Raw genomic sequence first — 26,810 nt, forward strand, 5'->3', positions numbered from 1 at the left:
GTTTTCAGTTGTGTTAAACTGGTTTAACCTGCACAATATTAAAAAAAGAAAAGCCTGCTTGTTATAGTTTAATTATAATATTTGGAAAATGAGCCCATATAAGTCTATTTCACATTGTTCCCTTTGAAAGTCTTTAACCCTATTCTTAAATAAAAAAAAAAAAAGTTTTCTGCAGAAAGATCCTCCCTTTTAGAATACCTAGGAATCAGCGATTGTGGATAACATACAGAATACAGTGTAGTGAAAATGCTACAACAGTTTTGCAAATAAAATTTCATGACAAATTTTCACAGAAAACAAGTACATTAATAACAATGTCAAATTAAATGGAGTATGGGGCATAGAAGGTGTTTCTTATCATGATTGAGGTTACCGATTGGTACCTTACAAATAGTTGAAAGAAATATTACCATGTGTTATAAAAATAAATCATAATTGCTTACTTTTTACTGATTAGATACATTTTATCCCACCATGTGCAATTATGAAAGCATTAGGGATTTTTTATTTTTTAGTTGTATTACCAGTTGCAGATTTTTCTATAGAGAACTCTAAAGAGTTCAGGTGTGCTGAATATCTGTTTTCAAGTGAAGCACAGGGAATTCCTACTACTGAGTGTTGTTTAAGCGATCATGTAAGAATCACCTGGACTCAAAAACAGTGTTGAATGTGTGGCATTTGAAGAATGGATAGGCAGGGGGATAAAGACATTGGACTGGATAATCCATTTTGTTTTAATCAGTATATTCCGATTTTAATCTGGATAGTGCTTTTGACTTCTTCAGTTCAACCTCCTGGGAGTAAGTCAGCTATCAGAAATGGGCATTTGGGCCCAATACTCAGCCTTAGAAAATCATAGTACATATAAGTATGTGCAAAGCAAGCATGGTAGTAAGTAGAATAATAGTGCATTCAGTTATCACTGAAACAGACAAAGTTCTTGAGTTGTTTTTTATTTTTTGTGGAAGTATTTGACCTGTACCTACTTTATACATAGTGAAAAGACCTGAATGTCCACCTGTCTTTTTTTATGAAGCCTAGCTTTGTTAAACAATCTGAAAGATACAACTGAGGATAAAAACGTACGTCACTGTAGAACTGTAAGCATTTCCTCGTAATATCTCTATCTGGTAACTTTCTAGCTCTTTGTTTTAGGGAGTGGCATAACATGAATACAAACTAGTGAAACTGGCTGGGAAGAAAACCCAGAAGAAACAAAGTTATAACATGGTGTTTCTCACATCACCACTGCGTTGTCAACAAGTCAACAATGTCTGCAATGGATGAGTCAATTAAGAACAGAAAGTGAAATAAACTTGTCCTTTTCAATCCCTGAGAACAGCTTTAGGCATATCATGTTGTGAAAGATTATGCATTTGGCTAAAAATAGTCCTTTTAGGCAGTGTTTGCATGAGAATGAAACATGGACCTATGAGAGTGTACATGGCCAATTCTCATACTGCACTCTATTAGACAAGGGAAAATCAGAGTTTAGATCTTTCCTGAAATATGTCCAGTTTCTTCCAGATCATTCTATGTAACTAAATCTACGTGGACAGTTTTGTTCTCTTGTCAGCTCCAACACATGCACCAAAAATGCTTTTATTCACTCATGAAGGCATCTCGATTGCTTGCCTGAACACCTGATCTTTTTAGAGCCTGCAACTGATACCAGGTCACTAGAACTTCACCTAATACTAAGCATCCAGAACTCAAAAGCTTTTGTGTCTCCTTCCATGACTGATTCCTGTGAAAATCAAAAAATAGTATCTGCTTTTCCATTTTATAATTTCATTATTTTATGCAGACTGTGAATTGTAAATATTTGAAGTCCAAGTTGCTGCCTGTAAGGCCTGAATTTTATTTTTATTTGATTTTTAAAGTCCTAGTGCTACAGAACTTGAAAGAGAATGAGCTGTGTAACAACATTAAATTATTTTCCTATTCTGCATTCATTTGAATCCATTGACATCCACAAATTGAGTTAGTAATAAATATAGATATGAAAGGAAGAGTCAAATACATGTCTTAACTCAGGTTAATACTCTGGGGAAATTTAGGAAAAAACCTTGCTGGTAAAGTGTGTTTTAAATACAGTTATTGTGACACAGAATGTCTCATGTTGTAATACCAATCTCAAATGAGTACTATTTAATAGTTGTATTAAAAATATATAAAAAGGTACTGAATACTGAAGAGTGAGTATATGATTCTCTGGATTTCTGTGGAATACTATTTTCATGAGTGTCCTTAATCAGCCATCAGCAACATTAGAAAATTTCTACAGAGCAAGTCCTTTGCCACATTTTATCTCAGGCTTTGGGTCAAGAATCAGAATGTTAAAACATGCGCACAGAGCTATGGAAGATAGCGCTGAATGAAGTGCTAACAGAAATTACTGTTTTACTTTTGCTGCCAAAATAATCAAGAGTATTTAAGTGCATATATGTATAGAAGCATTCTGTAATGATAATGTGTCATTTTTATAAGGTGTCCCATTCTTCAGGAAGAAAACAGCCCAAAGCAGGCAAATAGCAACTAACTTGTGTATATGGTATACATGCGTATACGTGTTCTTGTAAATTATATTGTCATGAACTTAATAAAAGAGAGTTAGTCAAAGCAAGATATTTTTCAGTGTCTTACAAATACAGAAAAACATACTGCTGTGTTAGTCTTCTGAGCATCCCACAATTAAATTCATTTTGGAAGCGAAGAAAGTGTTGTCTCCAGACAAAGGAGATGAAATCTAATTGCAACAACAGCAAAAATAATTGTAATAAATAGACATATTCTATATATTGAGTCACTGGTGAGTATATCCCACAAATGAACTATTCCTGCAGGTCTGCTAACTGCTGGGTATTAAGTACTACTGTTTATCTACATGCAACTCCCCCAGTCTGGCTTAGTGATTTTTTTCTGCCAGTGAAATTTCAAATAGCTTTCAGTCAAAAGCAGATTACCTACAACTACACGATGTAATCTGTGAGAGCAAATTTCCAATGTATCTTCTTTGCATGCCAACTAATGTATTAATAGTATCAGAGTTGTGACATTTCTGCTTGTTTGTACATCATCATTTGGACTATAACTCCTTAAATGTGAGTGTAAAAATATCTTGGAGCTCACTGGTATTTATGGTGTTAAGTATTTCAGGTGCTTTTTTCATGATGCTGTGGGTATGAATAATATTAAAAGGATCACATTTATGGAAGAAGCTTAATATATCGTAAGCATAACTTGGTAGGCTTAATTTAAAAAGCATCGAATGGTGTTATCTACCTGATTGATGCCTACAAATCTTAGTTCCTAAATTATCATTCTCTTAGCTAAGTTCATCTTTACTGACAATGCTGTAGCTATATTTCAGAATTGGACACATTATTTCTTGACTTTAGAGAAGGAAGGGATTAGGTTTCAGAATTACGCTTTTGTTACCTCTGAAAAGCAATCTCATATAGTGTTGATTGACTTTCAACTGCATAATTGAATAGCTAAATGGCAAATATCTATATGGCAGTGAAGGTTTATTATATCATTGATTCTTTAACCTATTTATAGTTTTTAAGGTTTTTAATGTGGCAGGTCTACTATTCAACATGCTACCCTTCTACTCTTTTGAACCTTTATATAAAATAGTTGCCTTGGAACAAAAAAAAATTGGGGGTTGACAGTGATGGAGAATGGTTCAAAAGCAGTCTGATCTTGGCAACATCTACCTGTACAAGCAAATCTGAGTGACTCTTCTCTGTCTTGTTATGTAAGATTTGGTGTCAGTCTGCATATCCTGAATTCTGTACTGTAATGAGCTATATCTTCTGCTATAAAACTTTGTAATTCTGATGATACTATTCACTATAATGTTAAACATAATCTCAGTTATAAAGTAGTTCTTTTTGCAAGCAAAATTCACTTCAAAATTGTGTTTATATGTAAGATACAAAAGTGTGGTGATATGTAAGATACAAAATTTTTCTGTTATGTCACACTACAAAATCTTCGTCCATTGATATATAAGCAGGTAGAATTGTACATATACAATGCCAGCTCTAGGAGGAGTTTACCCCAGTGTATAATAACCTCATCACTAACTACTTAAATAAACACGGACTTCAAGAATTCATAGCACTCTTGATTGAAACAGTACTGAGGAGTAGAAGTTGCTTGAAATGTCTTAGAGCTTTTGTAATTGCAAAATCACTCTCATCTGTGAGTAAGTTTGAAGAAAAAGTGTTTGGGGCCGCTTGGGTTTGAGTTCAAAGAGTAACTGTGGTTTGCCAAGGCAAGAAGTAGGTAATTAAAGCAATATTTAGAGACACACTAAAACTTTCAACTGGAACAACTTTAAGACTAACATATTCTAGACTGCAGAGGAAAGAAAGTGAAAATAATCCAAGGATGTATTCATGCATGTCTCATTGAGTCCCCTAACAGTTTCTAAGGGTTGTATAGTAACTGCCATTATTATCAGAAAACTGACTGCGAGAGTTGTTTTCTGACATTTTCAGCGTATTGTGTGGTTGTGAGCTGCCACACCAAACTTGCTCAATTCACAAGTCAAAACAAGACTTTATTATAAGGCTAACAGTGCAACCCCAGTCTATTGTCTGAAAGTTGGCCACTGCTATTGCTTCATACACCACCAGCACCAGAAGGGTGACTTTGGACCTGCAGCTTCTGTGATAGTTCTCTTGGTGAACTGCAAAGTAAAACAGAATTTGCTTTGTAGTTCTGCAGAATATTGAGTCACTGGTGTTAGTGGTAATTATTAGCTTTGCCTGAGAGTTTAAGAAATGACTTCAAGGACACATGCTGTAGAAGTAGACTCGTAAAGTAAGCAGGTGCCATTTCTGTAGGATATTTTTCACCTTAAATGTGTGTGAAGGTTTATTTATTAGTCTTACTATTTACTAAATATTCAGTATTGAAGATAGATATTGAGATGTTTTCACAGCACATTAGGGCTTAAATGTTCTCCAATAAGCTAGGGGGGTTTTATAGCTCCTGAACTACTGCAAAGGGGACATGCCCATTATGAAAAATGTGTTGGTTAATCTAGAATATGTGCTAGGAAATATTTTTTCAGTTATTTGGAGATGGATGCTACTCACGTTGGTCTGATTTTTATTTCTTTTTCTCCTTTTATTTTTTTCTCTATTTGGCTTCCAGTACTTCATTATAGAGCAGAATTTCCCACCTTTGGAGTAGTTGGTATTGCATTATGGTTCATTTGAAAGTTCAAAGACACACCGAGTTATATAGCTAATATACAAAAAAATCTTCATTTCTTTTAAATTTTTCAGGACAGGAAAATTTCCATTCAAATTTTTTTATTATGCAGTTGACATTGTTTACAGTTTGAGTAGAAATGTTATCATCATATGGATTATTTTCAGGACTGATGCAGGGGTGTAGTTGGAGGTCAGGGCTGAGCCAGCTCCCTTGTTGCTACCACCAGGAGTGGCACCATCTGCCTGTCCCTCCTTCCCACCTCCCCTTTACTCTCCCAAACCATACCTTACTCATGCTTGGACACACCTTCCCCTCTGCTGACTCCTGTGCTTATCTGATTGCATAGCAAACTGGAGTGACTAAAATACATTTGCCTTTTTGTTGGGCAAGTTTTCTGCACGGAGCTCCTGTTGTGCTCAGAGAAGCCCAGCAAAGGCAGCAGCAGCAAGGCCCCACACCTGGGAGGAAGAAGAGGTGAGGAAGAAGCAGATCTTCTTATTTTAGCTGCAGTCAACTTGAAACTGATTTAGCTGTGTCACATCTCTATATCTTAACAAAATGACCTAATTAATATGTTTTTTTTCATGCTGTAAAACTACACAAACATTTAAGACAGTGACAGAGTTAATGCCTGGGTTTCTGCAGTTGCTGTGCTGGGCCAGAGTTGGAGTAATCCCATTGATTTTAGGATGGTTATTCCACATTCACAGCTGTGACAATTGGCAACACCTGCCAAACTGATTTATAAAAACTTTATGGTAAACCCCAATTTTTTTAGCAACTTTCATCAGTTTTAGATGCAGATTTTGGACTTTTTTTTTCCTGTAATTGATTAAGGAAAGAGATTATTTATCATTCCCTATAAATATTAACATGTCCTTGAATTCAACATTTGAAAAGACTTTTTAAAAGATGTGTTTACTAAAGATGTGTTTACTAATGTTTTGACATTTATTGTCCTTAAAAAGCATATCTAAAAGTTTTGCAGGTATTTATAAATCTATATATACTACTTGTGGATCAAGACAGTCTGTGAACTCATATATTTCTAGGGTCAGTAGTAAACCCAATATTTATATCCTTTCAGCTACTACCATTTTCTGCCAATAATGTCAGAGCTGCAATCATAGAAAGATGACAGTAGTCCTAGGCAAGAAAAGATACTGCCAAGGATCAAGTAGCTTTCATCACTGCTTGTTTTTAGCGTATAAAATCCAGTTTTATGTTAACTAGGTGGGTTGCTGAGTTGCCAGCATGCCATTCTGGATCGGGCATTTGTGAATTGTTTTTAAGCACCAAAGTGGACAATGAAAGCTTTATATCAGTTCCCCAATTAGCAGTAATCATTCTTGCTAAACTTTGGTAAAGAGCTGCAGTATGCAATGAATGTAAAGTATTCATTCCTGGGCAGTTTCTTTTTTTTTTTTTCCTCTCCCTACATTTCTACATTTTGTGAAATAGTCTTATGCTGCTTGTTATTTCTATTCATATTGCAGATTGAGAATGTTGATGTCTGCCTTAGCTTTCTGGCAGCCAGAGGCGTAAATGTCCAAGGTCTTTCTGCAGAAGGTAAGAGAAACAAATCATCAGAACAAATAATAGGTTTTTTTCTAAAAACTAAATTTCTTAACACAGATTATTTGCACCTAAATACCATTCTCCAGCTGTCTTGAGCAGCATGCAAATCTAGATTAGTGATAGCAAGTGAGAAAGTTTCATTTTAATTCTCCCTTGAAATTGAACCAAGAAATTCAATGTTTATGAAGCTTGAGACGATGTTTTAAAATGATACTTTTACAATAGTATTAATCTTTTCATGTTACCTCCATAATATTAGATAGACACAGAGTTTCCCAAGCATTTTAACTTGTTCATATATGTGATTCAAAACAACAAACAAGGATATGAGAATCTTGCTCAGTTAAGTAAAACCAGGGAAGTCTATTTGTTTTAGCAAATTTATTATTACTAGTAGTGCTGTCAGGATGTGTCTGAAAATTATAGTATTCCTTTGATGTGATCAATTAAAAGTGAATGATCTTGCTGCTTCTGTTTTTCTGCTGTATTAGTCACCTGTAGCGATTGCCTAATATGGTTGCAAATACATTCATAAATATAGTAAATCAAAACCATTACAAATATCAGTTGTGTTAATTATTATGTAATATTTGCCTTGCTAATGTAAGACGCAGGTGAATATTTTTCTTGTAAATTAATAACATGTAAATAAATCTTTGTCCTGTAAAAAATAAGCAGTTCTACAAGGTGCTATGTGCCTTCAAAGTCTCTATGACCTCTGTGGCAGCTGAAGGTAACATACTAATGAGATGCAACCCTGTATTTTTATTTTGGTTATAGCCCAAATAAAAGCTGAAAGGGAAAAAAAAAATTCCCAGAGCTGTTAATTTCATTTGAATTCTAGAAGACTCATGGAGAAAAAATCTGGAATGCTAACCACTGTTTGATTTTTTAAATTAAATCAGAATTATCTTTCGCCATCTCCACCTTTCTAGGACTTTAAAAGTGTAACACAGCTGTGATATGTACTATCTATTCACTTTGACTATCAACTTATGGAAAGCTCCTTAAGTGATTCAAGAGAACCTTTCCACATACTGTAGATATCTTGATACAAGAGAATACTGAAAGTTTGCATATTGTCATTCACCTCAAAGCTGTTTAGAAACTGAATTTTCTAGTGCAGCCTATATTTATTTGCATATAAAGTACCAATCAAATGTGTGAATAGCATGAATTTATTTAATGAGAATACTCTTCATTGGTTAATACCATTACATGGTGCATGACATGGTGCATGACACTTATTTTTTGTACTTTGATAAATCAAAATCTGTGTGCATTCTGTAATACATGCCTTTATTCATACTTTTGTTTTACTTTGGAAAATAATTTTAATAGGATGTAAGCTTCAACTGTGTAGCAATACTACTACACGGGGTTAAATGCAAGGACTATGATTTAAAATGCTCATTGGTATTCAAAACCAAATTTTATTACTGAGTTCTGAAGTAAGTTTAAAGTCATTTTGCTGTTATGAAGTTGGTAATGAGTGGTGTAAATCCACTAATATCTTTGTAATGATATTACTTCAAAGTACTTCAAAAGTGTGATTCCATTAAATATACCATTTTTAGTATGTGTAATCATAAGTATTATAATTTCTTTTGGGGAGAAGAAATTGAGTTTTGTGTAATAGTTTGGTAAATGTGTCGTATTATCACTGGACCAGAAAGAATCTTGAACAATAAACCATTAGCTTAGGAAGGTTTGAAGATTTCACAAACCTCATTTGAACACTTGAATGAAGAGATCTAGAATAAAAGTAATTTTCAAATCTTGACTGCAGAATTTCTGCTTGAGAACTCAATTTATAAATAACCCAGTTGCCACAAAGAAAAACATTCCCCTCCTCTTCCCTGCATGTGTTTAATACACATTAGCAGTTTCTGGATTTTTTGTTTGCAAGAAATCTTCTAACTTTAACTCATTTAAAAGTAGGAAAGAAAAAGAAGTTCAAAACATAACTTTCTTCTTTAGAAATAGTAAAATATGTAATTTAACACAAAAAATCAAAATTTTAAGATAAAAACGATGAATGGGATTTAACAAACAAAGAACTCTTTTTCTAAACATTAAGTGATGCAAAAAGATAAGAATAAATAAACTTGTGTCATGTAATGAAAATCTTCTACAATCAGAGTAACTTAAAATGGATAGTTATGTGTTTTTGTTGAGGGAATTTCAGGGTAGTTTTAAATATAAGTTTTCTGTATTTCTTGATAATGATTTTTCCTGAAACAAACATGACTGAAAAAGTAATGGTTGCCTAAAAGGTCTGGTAGCTCTGAGAAAGTTCTGTGTATCTCTGACGATCTCATTGGGAAACAAAGATCCTGCAGCATCTTCACAGGGAAGATGAGAAAGCATGAATGCTTAGAAAAAAATTTCCATTTTGAAAAGTATATTTCAGTGCTCAGGATGGTGTTTGCTTTTGAAGAACGGGTTGTGACCATCAGGGCTCCAGTGTTTGCTGGCCTGTTAGTGTATGTACTAACATTCCATATCATCCTATTGAAAGAAAATTAGGATGGTTTACAAGACATGAATATAACAGTAATTGTTTATAAATTTGGCTTGAAAATTTGCCTAAGAAAGCTGTGTAGGACTCACAGCTCAGTATTTAGACTTGCAGGGAATGCAGAAAGATTGCAGTGTTACATGTTAGGTTACAAGTCTATGGGTCTGATGAAAACCTTTCACAAGAAGGTCAGTGCCAAAAAAAACTAATAATGAGGTTATGAACAGACCTACATACTGCAGATAATTTCATTAAAGTCTCCTGAGGCTTCTTTTTTGACACAGCGGTCACAGATGAGCAAAGAATAGCATTATCCTTTTAAAACCTTCATCTTAGGCTGGGGAAAGGCTAAGAAAGGAATGGAAGATGTAGGAACTTTACTGTGGAACACCAAAATTTTGTTCAGGTAGCTGTGTTAGCCTCATGTGAAAGCTGTAGTTTTGAAATAGCATTATAACAGAGAAAACTATAAAATCACGTCGTTTGAAAGTTCAAAGATGTTATCATGAGCATTACAGTCACCTTTTTTAAAAACAATTTTCCATTCATTTTCTTCCCTCATGTTCCTTGAACATTTGTATGAATGGATATGTGCTCACCTGTAAGACTGTAATATCATTCTTTTTGATTTTTCTAGAACCCACTGTTTATTACCAATGTGCACAGAATTTGCCCAAAACTCAAGAAGACTAATTTAAAGCCATGGAGTTGAAGGGATGTGCACCTAGGGCCAGAAAGAATTCAGATTTTTCTGAATTAACTTCTGCTTACTTAGAATATTTGTATGTTATTGAGCAGGAGTATTAATTTCAAATTATGTATGTTATTTAGGGTTTGATGGAGTCTTGTTTATGGCCATGTAAATGGCTCAGCATGAGGGCATTATAGAGATGTGTGTTTATTGCAACAATGGTACATAAACAAAGAAAAATTATAATAAAAAGTAAATTATCAGTGATATCTAAAATGTCCCTGATATTAGTGATAAATGAAGAGGTATAAGACATAAACATGTATAGCTATGGGTATGTACAGAGATATTTTACTGTGAGACTGTGGAAAAATGAAGTCTAAAACCAATGTGTTTTCACTTCTTGTTCTCTTTCTTTTTTTTTTTTAAATAGAAATACGGAATGGAAATTTGAAAGCCATTTTAGGACTGTTTTTCAGTTTGTCTCGGTACAAACAGCAGCAACATCATCAGCAACAGTACTACCAGTCTTTGGTGGAGCTACAACAGCAAGTCCCTTCAACTTCACCTGAAATCAGCCAGTCCAAAACACATCAAGATATGCAGTCAAGGTAGGTTAAAAAGTTAGTTTTATCAGGGGTGAAAGCTTTTTGTTCAAAAAAGACAAAATTTCTTGGAAAAAAAAAAAAACTAGGCCACTTTAAGACTTAAAAGCTTGGCATTTTTTTCTTTTTTTTTTTTTTTAGCTATTTTTGCAATGGATGCAATGTATTTGTTTGGTACTACGCCTACATTTCTTGGGGGTAAAGCTAGATTGAGAGCAGAGAACATTCCCAATTAAATTTAGTTACAATTTTAATTAATTGTAGGGCTTTCTCTTACCTTACTATTGATTCTAGTACCCACTGCACAATAAGAGACAGCTAGCACACCATGTGGTTATATACTGGTTATTTTCATGTTTTCTTCACATACCCAGTTCCACATCTAAAGGAACAGTTTCAAATAATTATCAAAATACATGGGGAAAAGGCAAAATTATTACTTTCATTTGTTATAAACTCTTTTTTATCCCTACACATTCTGTTTTTTTGAGCACCTGATTCGACTTGATTTTTTTTTTTTCTGAAAGGGAGAAGAAATAGCCTTAATCTAGTTGTTTCTTTTAAGTGGTCAGTTTTATATTTAGTTTTAGGAAACCAAGGCACTCAGCAGAATCCTTAATTGCTGAATTACTTTTCTTTGAGACTACAGCTGAAAACATATTTTGCAAATGTAGTTGCTTACAGGCCAGGACAAAAGAACCAGTTTGAAACACAAATATCTATTTAAATGGAAACAATATTAACAATGTATACTTTATTGGGGAAGTTTAAAAAAAGCCATTCACATCTGGTGCCATGAAAACTGTAGTTCTTAATGAAGACTTTGATCTTGTTGGGTTTAGTACTTGTTTGATTTTTCATATCCGTGTTTAAAATGTTTTTGCTGACTTACTGAACAGCTATATGTCTAGAATGTGATAAGTCAATGATCTAGGATGGATTAAAAGTATCAGACTAAGATAGTGAGATTCTAGTTCTTTAGTCCATTCATACCTAAATTACACTTTCATGTTTATGATAAACATATTTCTTTAAATGACAAAAACTTTTAACACCTCAGCCTGATAGAAATGTTTGTCTTCAAACTAGGAATGTTTTAAAAGTATGTTTTGTAGGAAAGTGTTGCCAATAGCATTTTAATTATCTCCTTTGATACAAAAATTAAGATACATTTATAGTTGCCTTGGGCATTAAAAGTGAAATGCTTTTATTTTCTCTGCTATTGAAAATTAATGTCTTTCAATGCTTTCTCTGTGAAATTTAGTATTAGAGTGTAACCTAGGGAATTATGGTGTTGTCCTAGAAGAGTCTGACTGCTCTCAACATTTTCTGAAATTGAATTTCTATTTTATGAAGGATATCTAATACTGCATAAGAAGCAGAAATGTCTTGTTATTCAGAAATTAATCAGCTTTAATCAGTGGAATTAAGAGATTAGCCAGCTTCCTATAAATACCTTGTTTACTGGATTTTATTTATAATTTAGTAAAAGAACGGAAGCATTTTCTGCTTTTCCCATGGTGAATTTTTTAATAATAAAATAGTTACAATATTGTTTTATACATCACTACTATTACAAGGGTTTGTCCAAAAAAGCCTGGATAAAGCAGGTGTTTTACTATTTGGATGACATGGGTTGCGTGTGGTATGCAAAGAGTTTATGAATCTTTTATTAAGTTTTCTTTTCATCATAATTCTCCAAGATCTTGTGGTTCTTCAGCACCTTCTTCTCCTATTTTTCTGTTGAAACATGCTCCCTTAAGAGGAGAGGCAGTCATTCCATGCTCAGAACCCCAGCATTTTTGCTTTTGTAGAGTGACATCTAAGGCTGGTTAACAAAATTTCTACTTCCATCAGTGTGCTTTAGACCTTCCACTTTCATCTAGGAGTTTAAAATAATTTAATTCTTTGATTAAATTTCTATTAATAACTATGTTTCAGTTATAAAATATTTCTATGTAAAAAATTATTAGACCAAGATTTCTTATTTCCAATCTGAAAACTGAAAGCAAGAATTTTTGTTTGTATTCATATATACCAAAGTTTAATGCTTGTCACTACAAACTTCTGTATTGCCTGAGAGAGTATAATTTCTCGGTAAAGTCTTCATGGATAAAGAAAGGTCCCTACTACTAAAAGTTTTCTCCTGTATGAAAGGTTTCTATCTTCTGCTACGATTATATCTAGTATTCTGAGCTTAGCAAAACGAAGAGCTTCAGAACTTAGAAGTAAACAGAAATACAATTTTTTAAAATATTTTTTCATTTTTAAGTAATATAAGGAAATAAGCATAAAATAATATACCCCTTTCTAAAAAAAAAATGACTACATGTGAAAACAAGTCTTCCACAAATAGATGGGCATATATAATTGTACATTGATATGAACTCTTTATGGTGGACTTAGCAACCTTTTTTTTTCATAGCAGCAATTAATTTAATTAATTCTTTTTTCCCCAAAAAACAAATAGCTTGAAAAATAATTAAAAAAAAATCTCCCAAACACCTCTTTAGTTTTAAGTTGCTAATGAGTAAATAAAAGCTTCTGCTTAGAAAGAAGCCAAAATATTAAATTAAAATAGAAAAGATTACTTTGAAGAGATTCATCTTGCCTTTTACCTGCCTTTTGCTACTTGAAATGTGGACAGGCAGCTTACATTACTCCCCAAACTGATTTCTGGGATTGCTTTTGTGTCAGCTGTGTCTCAACATTACTTACAGAAGGAACCAACATGACTGAGTTGGCAGGAGCTCATGATTTAGAAGGTCCTAAGGAACTGATATGACTTCTCCATGGGACTCCTGAGACCTTCAGATATTTTTGACAAAAAGTAGTTTCATACAGATACTGAAACCTTCCTATTTTATTGAATGGAGAATTTTGAAAAGCGATAAAATCTGAAGTGTATAATAATGTACATTATTCACACTTTCCGTATGAAATTAACTCAATAGATGATCTAGCTGTTATCAATAATAGAGTAATTTTACTTTTTTTAAAAGTAGTAGTGATAAAACTAGCTATTTTATCATTTCATAGTAGATGTTAATCTTTAAGGCAATTTATTATTACGCATTTATGTGCAGGTATGCCTTTTTTATTAGTCTGTTGGAGTTCTGAATATGTTTTTCAAAATTCTGAATACTTTTCATTTGCTAGCATATCTAGCATAACTGTGGAAAGGTTTGGCATGTAGAAGCCTTAAGGCAGAAAATTACTTACAGTGTATATTTTGGAAAAAATATTTGGCAAATGCACATAACAGAGAGTATGTTCCATTAACTTGGGCTGTGGTCTTTTATTACCTACAAATAGTTTCCTTTTTTTTGAAAGAAACAAGAAAAATTATCCTATTATTTTGGCAGAAGCCAGATAATGAATATACCTGTTAACATCTGAGTGGCACATTCATCTTTATTCAGTAGTGGCAAAATACTTCAAATCTAATTTGAGTAAATTTTCGAGGGTATTGGAAGATTATATTCTCATATATATGGGTATTTTATTCTACTAGAAGATTCACATATTTCTACATGTTATACATCTGAGCAATAAAGCTGTCTCTTTGAGTCACTGTGTACATTTAAGTGCATTTGATATCCATGTGTTTGTATGTGTGTAAACATGTAAGCAAAAGCAAAACATATACACTGAAAATGGTGGATGTTTTTTGTAGGCTTCATACATTTTTTGAATGTTCAATAATCAACCACATTTTGTGTTGTAATTTAAGCCTTGGAAACTATGTCTTAGTTGCAACTAGTAATTGCTATTATTTTAGGTTAGAATATTCTATCAGAAAAGTTATTTTCTTTATTGTTTCCAAAAATGTATGGTAAGCATATTGCTTAATTTCAGCTTGATTTTCTGGGAGATAAAAAGCCATTTTATTTTCTTTGTTAAACAAGTATGTTTAATAAATGCTGTCCACTTTTTCTGAGAGAAATACAGATTATACATGGAAGAGAGAAATACCTCTCAGATGGTCAGAATACAGAGGTTGGTAGTATTCAGGCCCTGATGAAAACCAAGGAAGTTTTGTCTTTGTATGTACAAGACTAGTGTCTCACCCTCCTAATTTAAAACATTGCTCCTGATGATGATGATGATGAAGGTGATGGTACTGTCATCCTCATTTCCAGGTTGTGATGTCCTTAGTAATGATCAATGTTTGTGACCATTACTGGGTCTGAGCCTGTTTCACATGCCACTGAAGACAACCTTCTTTGGTATCAAACTCATTCAGGCAGTGTTTGAGCCCTTTATCAACAAAAACTGAAACAAGCACCAAATTATATTAGGACTCTACAGGTTTCATAGACAGGTTGTTTTATTATGGTAAATAGAGGCCCCAGGGGAAGGTTATAATCAGAATATCATGAGACTGACAGGATTAGGTTTGTGCAAAAATGGAGAATTCAAGAGACTAATTCAGGAGGCTAGCTGTCCTTGGATGACTAGGAGACAACACAGGTCAGGAATGTAATTAAACTGATTTCTGGAGGAGCCTCTATCCCCTTAGTGCAGTTTGCATAGGAGGATAATGAATCTTCTATGGCAGGCTCCTAACAAAGTTATCCAAAACTAGTCAGTATGGCAATACTCTGATGTTCCTATTCCCATATAATCTGTCTGTGACTGGTATCAGAATTGTGAAAGTTGTGCACACAGAAGGAGAGCAAGATTCTGCATGTGAAAGAGTATCATTGGCCTACCTAATCCTGGGGCCAATAGCAACATTTCAAGTGAAATGTAAAAAGAATGTAGCAAGTGAAATTTCTATGCAAAGAGTATTCTTTATTTATGGAAGATTATAGTTTTGTACCACTAAGTATAAAAAATCATTAGTGTATATATTAGTATAAAAAACTATTAGTGGAAAAATCTGCAGTAAATTAATGGCAACCAAAGAGAGAGAATGGTTTTCAATGTGATTTCTGATTTCTTTTTTTTCCCTATATTCTTGTATGACTAATTGTGGGAATTGAATACTTCAAAATCCGAAGTTGGCACTTCGCTCTTTCCTTCTGACTTTATTGCAGCTCTGAGATTTATTTAAAAAAATACAATGCTGGTGGCCTTATTTATATCTGTCAGTACAGATAGATGACAACAATGCTTACATTATATTTTTATACTTTGCTTTGCTAGTGGATTCCATTATCACAGCAATGCATCTAAACTTTCTGCAGTGATGATCTTTCAACCACCCAGATACTAAGAGAAAACACATGTGGATGAAAGAAGTTCTGTCTCACTTATGGATTAGGCAGTGACCGGTTTCAGTAAGCTGTCAGAAAAATTCACTGAGATGGACAAACTTTTTTATCACGTACAGGAATGATTGAGCACAGCTTGAGGTCCAGATGGATTTTGTTAAATTTGTTATATTGAAAGAGCACCCTGGTTTTCCTAGGAACATAAACAAAGTTGGTAGCTGATTTCTACCGGCAGTTGCACATATAACTACTGCAAGGAACTAGGTTTCATGTTGCCTGCTGCTCAGAAGTTCTAGAAAAAAAATTAAGTATATTGGACACACAGCTTGTGCTGTGTGAAATACAGTAATGCAAATGTAATGGTTATGATTATGAATTGAAATAGATCCGTGTCAGAATACTGCCAATCTGTATAGCAATCTTGGTTACATCACTCTCAGTTTAGAAAAAGGCCCTCGTTTCAGTATTCTGGAGGTTTAAAATATTATTGCAGCTGTCTACACCAAGTGCATTGCACTAACATAGACTAAAAACCAAAAGATGTACATATTAGTCTGTCTTTCTTGGTTTTAATGGATAGGAAGGTGATGTAACAAGTCTCTTCACTGTCCTTAGCTCTTGCCGTTGCTAGTCACTTGGTTTTGGTGAAGGGAAACAGATAGGTAGTTCCTGCTCTTGACTGAAAAGGAAAAAAATTAGGAAAACATATATTTCTTCTTTCTGTTCTCTGTTTTCTAGTAAGGGTCTAAGCAAAGAAAGAGCTATTAGTCTAACCTGATGTATTTTCATGTGTCAATGCAGAATAAATTGCTTAATGTGATTGTACCAGCATCTGCAGCAAGCTGACCTTCAAATGGTCTTTAGGGCTTTAGTTTTACTTTAACTGAGATATCTTTTTATCTTGAAAATCAGCTTTGGCCCTGTTTCATTCTAATCCTCAAAGATGCCATCATTACAGTCCTCAAGGTTCCCAATGGCAGGAACCTCAGAAAGGAAGTTCTTTCATCATATTTGTCCTGACATCCAAGTAACTAAAGAATATAGTGTCTCTGAGTACCAATTAACTGTGTACCTGAGCAAATAGATTAATAATGATAAATTGCATAAATCAGAGAAGAGATCTGATCCTGTGATAAGCACTCTATAGTTCATTAGTAAAAGGTGCTCATTTTGCACATGCCAGTTGTTTACATCACATAGCTATGACATTAATTTACACATTTGGTATTACTGCCACAACATGCTGTGAGATACTGCAGTTTCAGGAATTTTCTAGGCTATGGCTATGATATGTTGACACAACATAGTAAAAATACACCTTCATAGCCTCCTACATATTAATATTACTGCCAGTTTTATTAGCATTTTCCCCCTAAATTTCACCTTAATGGCTGTATTTTGAAAGAGCATGCAAAAATGCACTATTTGAAGTTTCATAATACACACTTCTGTTCCACTTGAGAGACTTATACACAAAAGGGTTACTTTTTGATGGTGGCAAATGACCAACCTTTCTAATAACCTTCATACAGAAAAGATATAACAATGCAATAGTAAGAATGTATTTCTGACATACTGCTTCCCTGTAGCCTATCCTCTGTAAGAACATATCTAATAACATTTCTTAAGCTTAAAATAAGGGATGAAAAGGGTATTTCAAAGTGATGTTCAGGTTCTAAAACACATAGGTTTTTTCTATAGTTATAATATCTTATTCTAGCACACTATAGCATGCCTACAATAAAATAAAAAATATAAATAGAAAATAAAAGCATGTAAACCAGAAAGCCTGTCAATAACATTGCATATTTTTTTAAGCTTTTCGTCTCCTGTTTGACCACTTCACTACCAATCTTTCACAAACTGCTTGTATTTTTTGCCTTCTTACATACTTCTGTGGGCTGGATCCTTAAAACTTGTCCTTCACTGTTTGGTACCTCCCCTTGTGCGTTATTACAGCTCTTTCTCTTTGCAAAGTACCTAATATTTGTCTGAACATTTTCTTTAGGAACATGTGACATGTAGTTACACTGTTTTCTACCTGTGCCATCTGCTCAAGAACAATATTTTTTTCTATGCCTCTTGTTCTGTTTGCATTTCAAAACACAACTGTCATCTTTTCTTATTGTCTGTTCTTACAGTTTTCAAAAGAGTGTTTTTAATCCATTTAGTGGCAATTCTCATTTTGTACATTTCAGATATTCTCATTGTCTGGCATGTGTTACCCTTGCCACTCATCACTTTTCATATGTCAGTTTTGATGCACTTTGGCCATGATTTTCACTATTGCTAAGCCAGATCATGTAGAAATTAATGGGAAGTGTTTTATTCATCCTTGTAGCACTTGAATCCAACCTTTTATATATTTTCTTTTGAAGGAATATAATGGAGTTATTTTTCCTTCAGACATTCTTTGTTGCTCTACCCTTACTCTCCATTGAGATTCATCAATTCTTGTCATTCTCTGAAATCTGATGCAAATGTCCACGCACTTATTCCTTTCCCAGACCTGCCACCTATTTAATTCTGATGTCTTCTGAACATCTGATCTTACCTATAGCTATTTGTATATGGCAAATTAAATTTAAATACACGTAAAGTGCAATGGGAGCTATATTGAATTATTGCAGTCTTCACTCTTTCTTTTGCCATATGATTCATTTTTTACCTGATCTGAAGTAAAATGTTCTGTCTTTGTTCTATTTATTCCTTAATAGATTCCTTGCTACCAATGTGTGGCTCAGTCTTTTTCTTACTGTATTCTTGCATTCATTCAAGGCATAGTTTTATATTTGTACTGCTACTTTTTTTGCTTCTGTCAGTCCTTTTTGTCAACTATTAGCTCTTAATATTTTCACAGACTGTGCAACAAATTTGATACTCTACATATTGTTGTTTTGCAGGTGTCAGTTAATGAAATAGCATTCCATAGAGCAGCTGCTGTGGAGGAGATGACTTTCTCTCTTCATTTACTGAAAAAAAAAAAACAAACTAAAAATCTGTACACTTCCAAAGAAGCACAGGCAGTGCTGTTTATGATAATTACTGCCCGTGGAAAATGAATTAAAATAGAAGTGGGAAAAAAAAGAGGTTTTTTATATTTGAAATTCACCACACAAGAATGTATTTGTGTTTTGAAAATGCTTATGGGAACACAGCTGAAATGTTGGTAGAATCTCTTGTATTTTTTTTATATTGCAAAGCTCTTTACTAATTTAGAATAAATGAGGAGAGCAAACAAAATGCTTGTAAATATTTTTTAATACAGTCAATAGAAACAGACTTAACTATGTGATAATTGTTTGACTGATGCAGGTTTATAGCAGTCCCAGCCATACTTTAGGATGTGTTAGGAATGTGGATTTTCTGGAAATCTTTGCAAAGATTCAAGAGGCAATTCAAGTAGATTTGAAGTAGTATCATCATCAGGGTTTCTGGCACATCCTTTTTCATTCCCTCTACGAGAAAACTTTATTACAGTCTTACTCTATCAAATTGTAAAACAGAATGGTGGCATATGATTCTGTGCAGATCCTGTGATATAATTTTGTTCTAGTGAAAGATCATAAATGGTGTGGAGATAAGGTCATAAAAGGGTGGAACTGGTCCCTAAGGGCCTAGTCCTAATTCTGGCAGCACGTTGTTATCCACTTGGCCAAGTTGTTCAGAGAAAAATAGTGGGTTTTGAAAGATTGCACTTTAGGTACAGGTCAGGTTAAGCACAGAAGCTAACTAGCACAGTGTCCTAAACCATGATACACAGTTATTGCTTGATATCCATTTTGTTTCTTTAATGTTGTAGTTCATATACCCTTTCATTAAATAATGCAAAATACCTGTAAGTACAAATACTGGGACCAGGATGGGAAAGCTATGGTCACTGTGGCAGAAGATTCATTCTTGTTACAAGTCTCTATATTCTTCAAGAACATAAATATTGATGCAAAACTGGTTTATCTGCATTTTGGTTTATGAGTTGTGAACAATAGAAAAACATTGAAAACATGATTTTGCTTGTACCTCCAAGCATGAATCAGTTGAAGACAGACTTCTTGTGTAAGATGCCAGAAGTTCAAAGAGTGCAAAGAAGAAATGTCCAACTAATTTAGAACAGGTGACAGGGTATGAACTAGAACTGCCTGAACCACAGATATTTCCTCTTGTAAATGAAAAAATAAATGTGCTTTTATGTGTTAGATATATACAGACAGTTTACATCTATAAAATATAGGTACATCTATAATATACACATTCATATATAACATTTATATATAAATAAATAACATTTATAAATAAATAAATATGTATAGATATATGTAGATATAAATATACATATGTATAGATATAGCCAGATATTAATTCACCAAGACAGGGCTAAAAGGGAAAAGAAATGTCTGGAAAATATTGTTTGTGTGAAAAATCAAGTTTTTTGGTTTTTTCCTTAGAGTTCTTTGCCTGTCCATTTGAGGAATCAAGGATCTTTTACCTGTCCAAACTGTTTTGTATGGTGAGGAGCCTGGAAATTTTGTTTTCTGTGGTGTCTCTCCAGGCACACTTGGGATTTGAAGTTAGGTATACCTTAGAATATTATCTCTTGTTCTTTTTGCCAGGCAGGATGATGAGCAGCTAAGGAGCTTATTTGAAAAAAAAAAAAATTGAAAAGAACAAGTTTTTTTAATTGAGACCTTCCAGGGAAATTTTTACATTTACAATGCATACTTTTTAAACTAGTCTTTATCAGAGAATTTTTCTAATACAAAAGTCTTGAACAGTTCTGGAGTGCAGTCACACTAGTGATATAAATGCACTTTATAAGGTCAAGAGCTTATTAAAATTCAAGTATACCAGTAATGAAGAAAGATTTTGATGATATACTACAAACCCCTATGTCTTTTTCTAATTTTAACGCTTCACATAGCTGACAGTTTAGAACCACCAGTGACTCTTAACATTATAGAAAAATGACAGTGTGATGTAACATGATCCTTTTGATCCTTTGGAAGACTTAATAAAAGGTAAATGATATTCAGGGTGAAAATGCATGGGTTACTTTTTGAAGAAGGAGGTTAAAATATTTTCAGCCTGATTTGTGCTCCATTCAGGTGTATAGAAGCTCTGTCCTTCAGCTTTTTGTGGTTTACATGCACTTTCAAGGACCTACTTCTTTTCTGATATATTGTATAGCAACAAGATAGACTTTCTGGCAGTTTAGTCCAGTGTCAAACAGTCACTTGCCTTCCCTTTTCATAGAATTGTAAAATCATTTACGTTGGAAAAGATATCTGAGATCATCAACTCCAGCCACTCACCCAGCACTGCCAAGTCCACCACTAGACCATATCCCCAGGTGCCGCATCTATAAGTCTTTTCAATACCTCCAGTGACTCAGCCACTTACCTGGGCAGCCTATTCTGGGCAGCTTGACAACCCTTTCCATGAAGGAATTTCTCCTAATATCCAATCTAAACCTCCCCTAGGGCAACCTGAACCCATTTCCTCTTGTCCAATCACTTGTTACCTGGGCGAAGAGACCAACTCCCACCTGGCTACAACCTCCTTTCAGGTAGTTGTAGAGAGCAATAAGGTCCCCCTGAACCTTCAGGCTAAACAACCCCAGCTCCCTCAGCCACTCCTCGTCAGACTTGTGCTCCAGACCCTTCATCAGCTTCACTGCAGTTCTCTGGACACACCCCAGCACCATAATATCTTTCTAGTGGTGAAGGGCCCAAAACTGAGAACAGAACTCAAGGTGCAGCCTCACTAGAGCTGAGTACAGAGGGACAATCACTGCTCTGGTCCTCCTGGCCACACTCTTTCTGATACAGGGCAGGATGCCATTGGTCTTCTTGGCCATCTGAGCACACTGCTCGCTCATGTTCTGATGCTGTTGACCAGCACCACCAGGTCTTTTCCTCCAGGCCTCTTTCCAGTCACTCTTTTCCAACTCTATAGTGTTGTATGGGGGTTTTGTGACCCAAGTGCAGGACATGGCACTCTGTAATCCTTGTTCTTATTTGCCAATTTCTGTTGAATATTTCACAGTACTTTCAGTGGGAGGGCATTTCAGATCATTTAGTATTGTAGCTGATATTGATTTCCTAGTTTCACCTACACCTTAAAGGACCATTTTTTTAACCCCATCCTGCCTGCAAATGAATGACCTCCATCATTTCCCCATCATGATGGAACATGGTGCATAGTTTGCCGGAGCAACTGACTGTGCCACAAAGCCTTGTGGGGTAATGCAGAGTCCTGATTTCTGCAACCAGTCAGCACAGTACAGGTGTGGTGTTCTCTATCAGCACCTCAGAGTCAAAAACATCACCGTCCCTTCTTCTCAATACTACCTCAGTTACCTCTGTGCTGAACTGCCTTTCTGGGTGGCCTCAGAATGTTTATTCCATTTTTTCGCAGCATTTAATCAATGGACCAGCAATGGGAAGTACCCATTGTCACCATATCATATCGTCTGTGTTGACTAGTATTTCTCTGGTTTGTAAGACAAAATATTGATGATTTCCACCTGGAAGCTAGTTTGCAGAGTCCTGATGATTTCAAAGGATTTGGTATCAGATGTGTATGTGCCATCTTACCTGTTTTGAAGAGAATTTGCTCTTCTTCCCTATGCGTTAGCAGGAAGAGGAGAGCTAAGAATGATACCTGGCCCTGGCACAGGTCCTGTATTGTGATTGCCCCCAGCACTGCAATGCTAGGCAGTAGCTCTGGCACCAGCAGGGTTTCCTGCAGGCTCTGCAGTCAGGGTTGGTCTCCTCTGTAGTGTGTCCCCTTCCTGCAAATGTGCTGTGGCTGTGCTTTGCAGGTGACTGTTGTGACTCCTCTAAGGAGTCAAAGCTGTGACAAAGCCACAGAAGACTGCTGGTAGGAGTATTGTGGCAGTGGAAAGGGTCTTGGTAGCCAACAGCTGAGAACTAGAGGCTTTCAAAATTCCCCTTTCCAGCCCTCTGACAAATAAATCCTTCCTTGTCCTAAATGTTGTAGATTTAAACTAGTACTGTCTGGTCTGTTAAGATGCATTTGCTGCTTTATTGCAGACACATTTTTATTATACGATTGTGTGGACTTGTAAACAAAACAGGTTTATTTTCCCGACTGACAGATGTTACCCATAAATAGTTATGTGGTGGTACAGAGGACAGGGGGCAAATATTTGTTTATACTAATTTGGCTAGGCTAAAGTCTAGTCTGCATAACTGTGTTGCAGTTCACATCTGCAAAAGTGGGGTCAGCAGCTGGGAAACAGGTGTCTGTGCAAAGCTTCAGTGGGCCCAAAACATCCAGTCCTGACTGATAAGGAAAACCCAAAGTCATTAGGAACTTGATGCACCTGGTTTATGAGCTGTTAAATTTCTCTTTTTCCCTTTCTTTTGCCACATTACTTTGGAAAATAAATTTACTCAACCGTAGTGGAAATCATGCTTAACCAATCATGCTTTACTGACATTGAGACTTTCATCAATGCCTTTCAAGCCTGTCCAGAAAGTTTGAAAGCAGTCTATAGGCTGATGTTTCATGAATTTGCTAGTGAATGGAGTTCCAAGCAACAGACACAGAGGGAAAGCATTCTAGTAAGCATGTCCAGATAGGTATTTTATGTATTTATTGCTATTAAAAAGTCTGTGGACTAGCTTATCAACACTGAGATTAAGTTATTTGATCTTTCCAGTTACTTTCGAATGTGTTGTTTGAGGTAGAAAAGCTACAATACACTATGGCACTGCATCCTATTCACTCTGTTTTTCCATTTCACTGTCTGTGTTGATTGTACTGTGTATCATTTTACTTTTTACAACATAATGCACTAAGATTTTTTTTGACACACCATTTTTTCTCACAAACTTCTTATATTAATCAACACAGATGGCCAGCTATCCATTTCATCTCATCAAAAGATGAGCTATTATGCCAGGCACAAATGTAGCCATTTCAGCAAAACAACCTATGTCACATTTGCATCATAAGTCCAGATATTACTAAGAAAGATAGCTGTAAGTGAAATATCATTCAATATACTAAAAACTAGATAGATAAAAATACATAAACTGTAATTATTCTGATTTTATTGTCATATTATTATAATAAATTTCAATTTCCACAGATGTTCTGATCCTATAAAAAAGCAATTTGTCAGAAGTACTGTGAAGATATATGTCAGAGAATTGAATGCTGCTTTTATGTATTGAATGATTCCTTTTTGCCCCCTTAAGACTGAAATACTCTCCTTTTTTTCATATTCTTCATGTGCACATGTGCCATTTGTAATTGACAGGAATAGAGGCAACATTGAACCCTTTATTGGGGTTTAATTTCTAAAGTAACAACAATCACGGAGCCCATTCAAGTCTCACATTGTCCCTTGGATTGTGCCTTCCTCTAGCCCCTCTTCAGGACTTCTGTGATAATTAATACAAGAAGACCTTTCTCACTTGACGACTTCTCCCATCTACTCTATACTCAGGCTGTCTGCTTCAGTGGACTAGCAGAAATTGCTTAACACTGTTCTGGTAGACTCCAGACCACCAGGTGCTTCTTATAAGTGCTGCCAGTCTATAAAGTCGGGACTAGAGCACTGTGGTTTCTGCTGCTACTCAGAAGAATTTGTGGAAGATGCAGAATTCTGAGAGACAAATTAGACCTGTGACTATCAGAGTTTCTGCTTACTCAGTTATCCATCACTTCCTTAATAATTCAAGGAATTTTATGTTGTGATTGCACCTGGATTAGGCACCTGTCTACATCCTTAGTCTGTGTGGATCCCAAAGGATACACATGTTTATAGAAACTGAAGTTACCTGACAGAAGGCTGTACCTTGGCCATACATTTGACACATCCCCTATGCAAATGTCTAAAAGATTAGAGGAATAAATTTTCTGTCTAGTAATGTTGCATGTCAAAAGAACATACAGGTTTTAGCCCTCTATAGCACAGAATGTCTTCTGTTGCAGAAATACTACTTGGATGCCTTAATAGACACAGGTGCATTTTCCTATGGTATTTCATAGTGAGTCTAAGCACATGTCAGGGCTTTCCTAATGCAGCCTCTGATTCATTGCCTGGATAATGCATCACATACCTGTGCTGTGACCTGTGCTGCTGTAACAATAATCAAAATTATGATGGGATGCTTCTTCCATGTAGTTCTACTGTCAGAAGGGTAACCTTGCTTTAGCGGGAATTTTTTTGGTGTAGCAAATCTGTTCCTAACTGCCACACTGTGAATGTGGTCAGGTTGCTGGAGAGACTCGTAGGTGTGTATTTGTGCTTATTGCTTTTCATGGATTAAAAAAAAAAAAGGTACAAAGGTGCATTCTGTGTGAATTTAGCTAGACTTCAGTAATTCAGATACTACGGAAATTTGCCCACTTTGTCTATTCATAAGATAATTTCTAGCAAATGAGACACATTATAACAATATCCATTATTTCATAATTTTTTCATTGCATCTGTCATAAAAATCTGCATGTTTACATTGTTTCATATTGTTGCCAGTTAATTTATGTTTTCTATCTGCGTTCAATTTGCATTCATTAACTCATAATTTGCTGGTAAGTGTGTTCTTTCTATACATATTCAAAGAAATTCTTTAATTCAATTTCTCTGTTTCTTCTCATACAGTCTCACAGCCAGATATGCAACTCAGTCTAATCACAGTGGAATTGCAACCAGTCAAAAAAAGGCTTCTAGGTCAGTTAAATATCTCTAATTTATTGCTTGTAAGTGATACCCAAGCAAGTATATACCCTCTGATATTTTGTCCTTTGGATTTTCGCAGACACTATACAATGTCTAATTTTTGTTATGTGTGCAAGCTTTGCAATGATGAGCTTTGCCACAGAAAAGGCTTGTATTAATTGGCTTTTGGCCATTTGGCTGATTTGTACTGTATATTAGCAATATTTCTGGTTGTTATGTATCCTGCATCTTTGTATCCTGCATGTAAAATATTGGATGTGAAGGATTAGTTGGTGATTTTAGTGCTCTGTACTCTCTGGCTCAAATCCTGACTTTAGTCATGAGTGAAAAGAAGTTTGGGAGCCCATCCCAGTTCCCACTAGATATTTTGCACGTATAGCAAACCCACCTGAAAGGTCAAGTTCATGGAGCCAAGTTTACTCAGAAGCAAAATAGAGCAGAAAAAAAAGAATTACTTCCAAGACTTCTGCTCCATCAAGAGTAGCCTGCACACAGTCCCCATGAATTAGATGCTTTGTTTTGATAGTGAATTTGACAGAGCTGTGTGTAGGAGCTGACTTGTTTCAGATTTCGTCTGTCATTCCACGAGCACTAAAATCTACAAGCCAGATTGCAGAAGAAAGAAGCTGAGGTCTAAAGCTTACTCTTGTTTCTAGCTTTTTTTTTGGGGGGGGGGAAGGAATAATTAGTGTGTTCATTAATTATACCTTTGCTGTACAGTTCATTGGTGAGACCAATGACCTCTTAACTGCGTAATCTAAAATAAAGATTGAATTTTCCACTGTACAACACTAACACAATTTGAGTGGCTGGTGATAGCTTGAAATGAGCTATTCCATGGTCCGGTTGCTTTGCACCTGCATTTATAGGTCTTCATTTTCCTTATTGCTGATGCTCCTGTCTTGTCCACATTCAACATGTCAAGGTTAACAGTCTTATTGTCTAATACTTTAAATCTGTGGCAGTGTTTCCGAAGCCTGTTCAGAGGTATGTGATTTGTCCCTTATTTGTTATACTCTTTGCATTTCCTTAGCTGCTTAACATGATTCTGCAAAAGCAATTTAAAACCTGAATTCAATTTAAAAAGTCAGCAAATGAGGTAAACTGGAAAGTGTGTAGAGCAAATGACCTCATGTATAATGTGCTTACTGTGGCAAGTTCTCGAATTCTGACATGCAGAATATATGCAGAACTATTTTATATTTTAACAGAACAGATGAGTTTCCAGTGTTGCACATGCCTTTTCATT

The 26,810-nt window shown here is 35.0% G+C and overlaps 1 protein-coding gene across 6 annotated transcripts in view; it reads left to right on the top strand.

Annotated features, from left to right (window-relative positions):
• Positions 1–26,810, top strand: part of NAV3 (neuron navigator 3) — a 415,221-nt gene that overhangs the window by 244,886 nt on the left and 143,525 nt on the right. For all 6 annotated transcript variants that reach the window (XM_027679763.1, XM_027679765.1, XM_027679760.1 and 3 more), the window contains 3 exons: positions 6,732–6,804; positions 10,459–10,636; positions 25,484–25,552. In XM_027679763.1, coding sequence (XP_027535564.1) covers positions 6,732–6,804; positions 10,459–10,636; positions 25,484–25,552 — 320 coding nt within the window. The remainder of the gene's footprint in view (positions 1–6,731; positions 6,805–10,458; positions 10,637–25,483; positions 25,553–26,810) is intronic.

This window comes from Neopelma chrysocephalum, unplaced genomic scaffold, assembly GCF_003984885.1.
Source record: "Neopelma chrysocephalum unplaced genomic scaffold, ASM398488v2 Primary Assembly neopelma1_59, whole genome shotgun sequence".
Classification (NCBI taxonomy): Eukaryota; Metazoa; Chordata; class Aves; order Passeriformes; family Pipridae; genus Neopelma; species Neopelma chrysocephalum.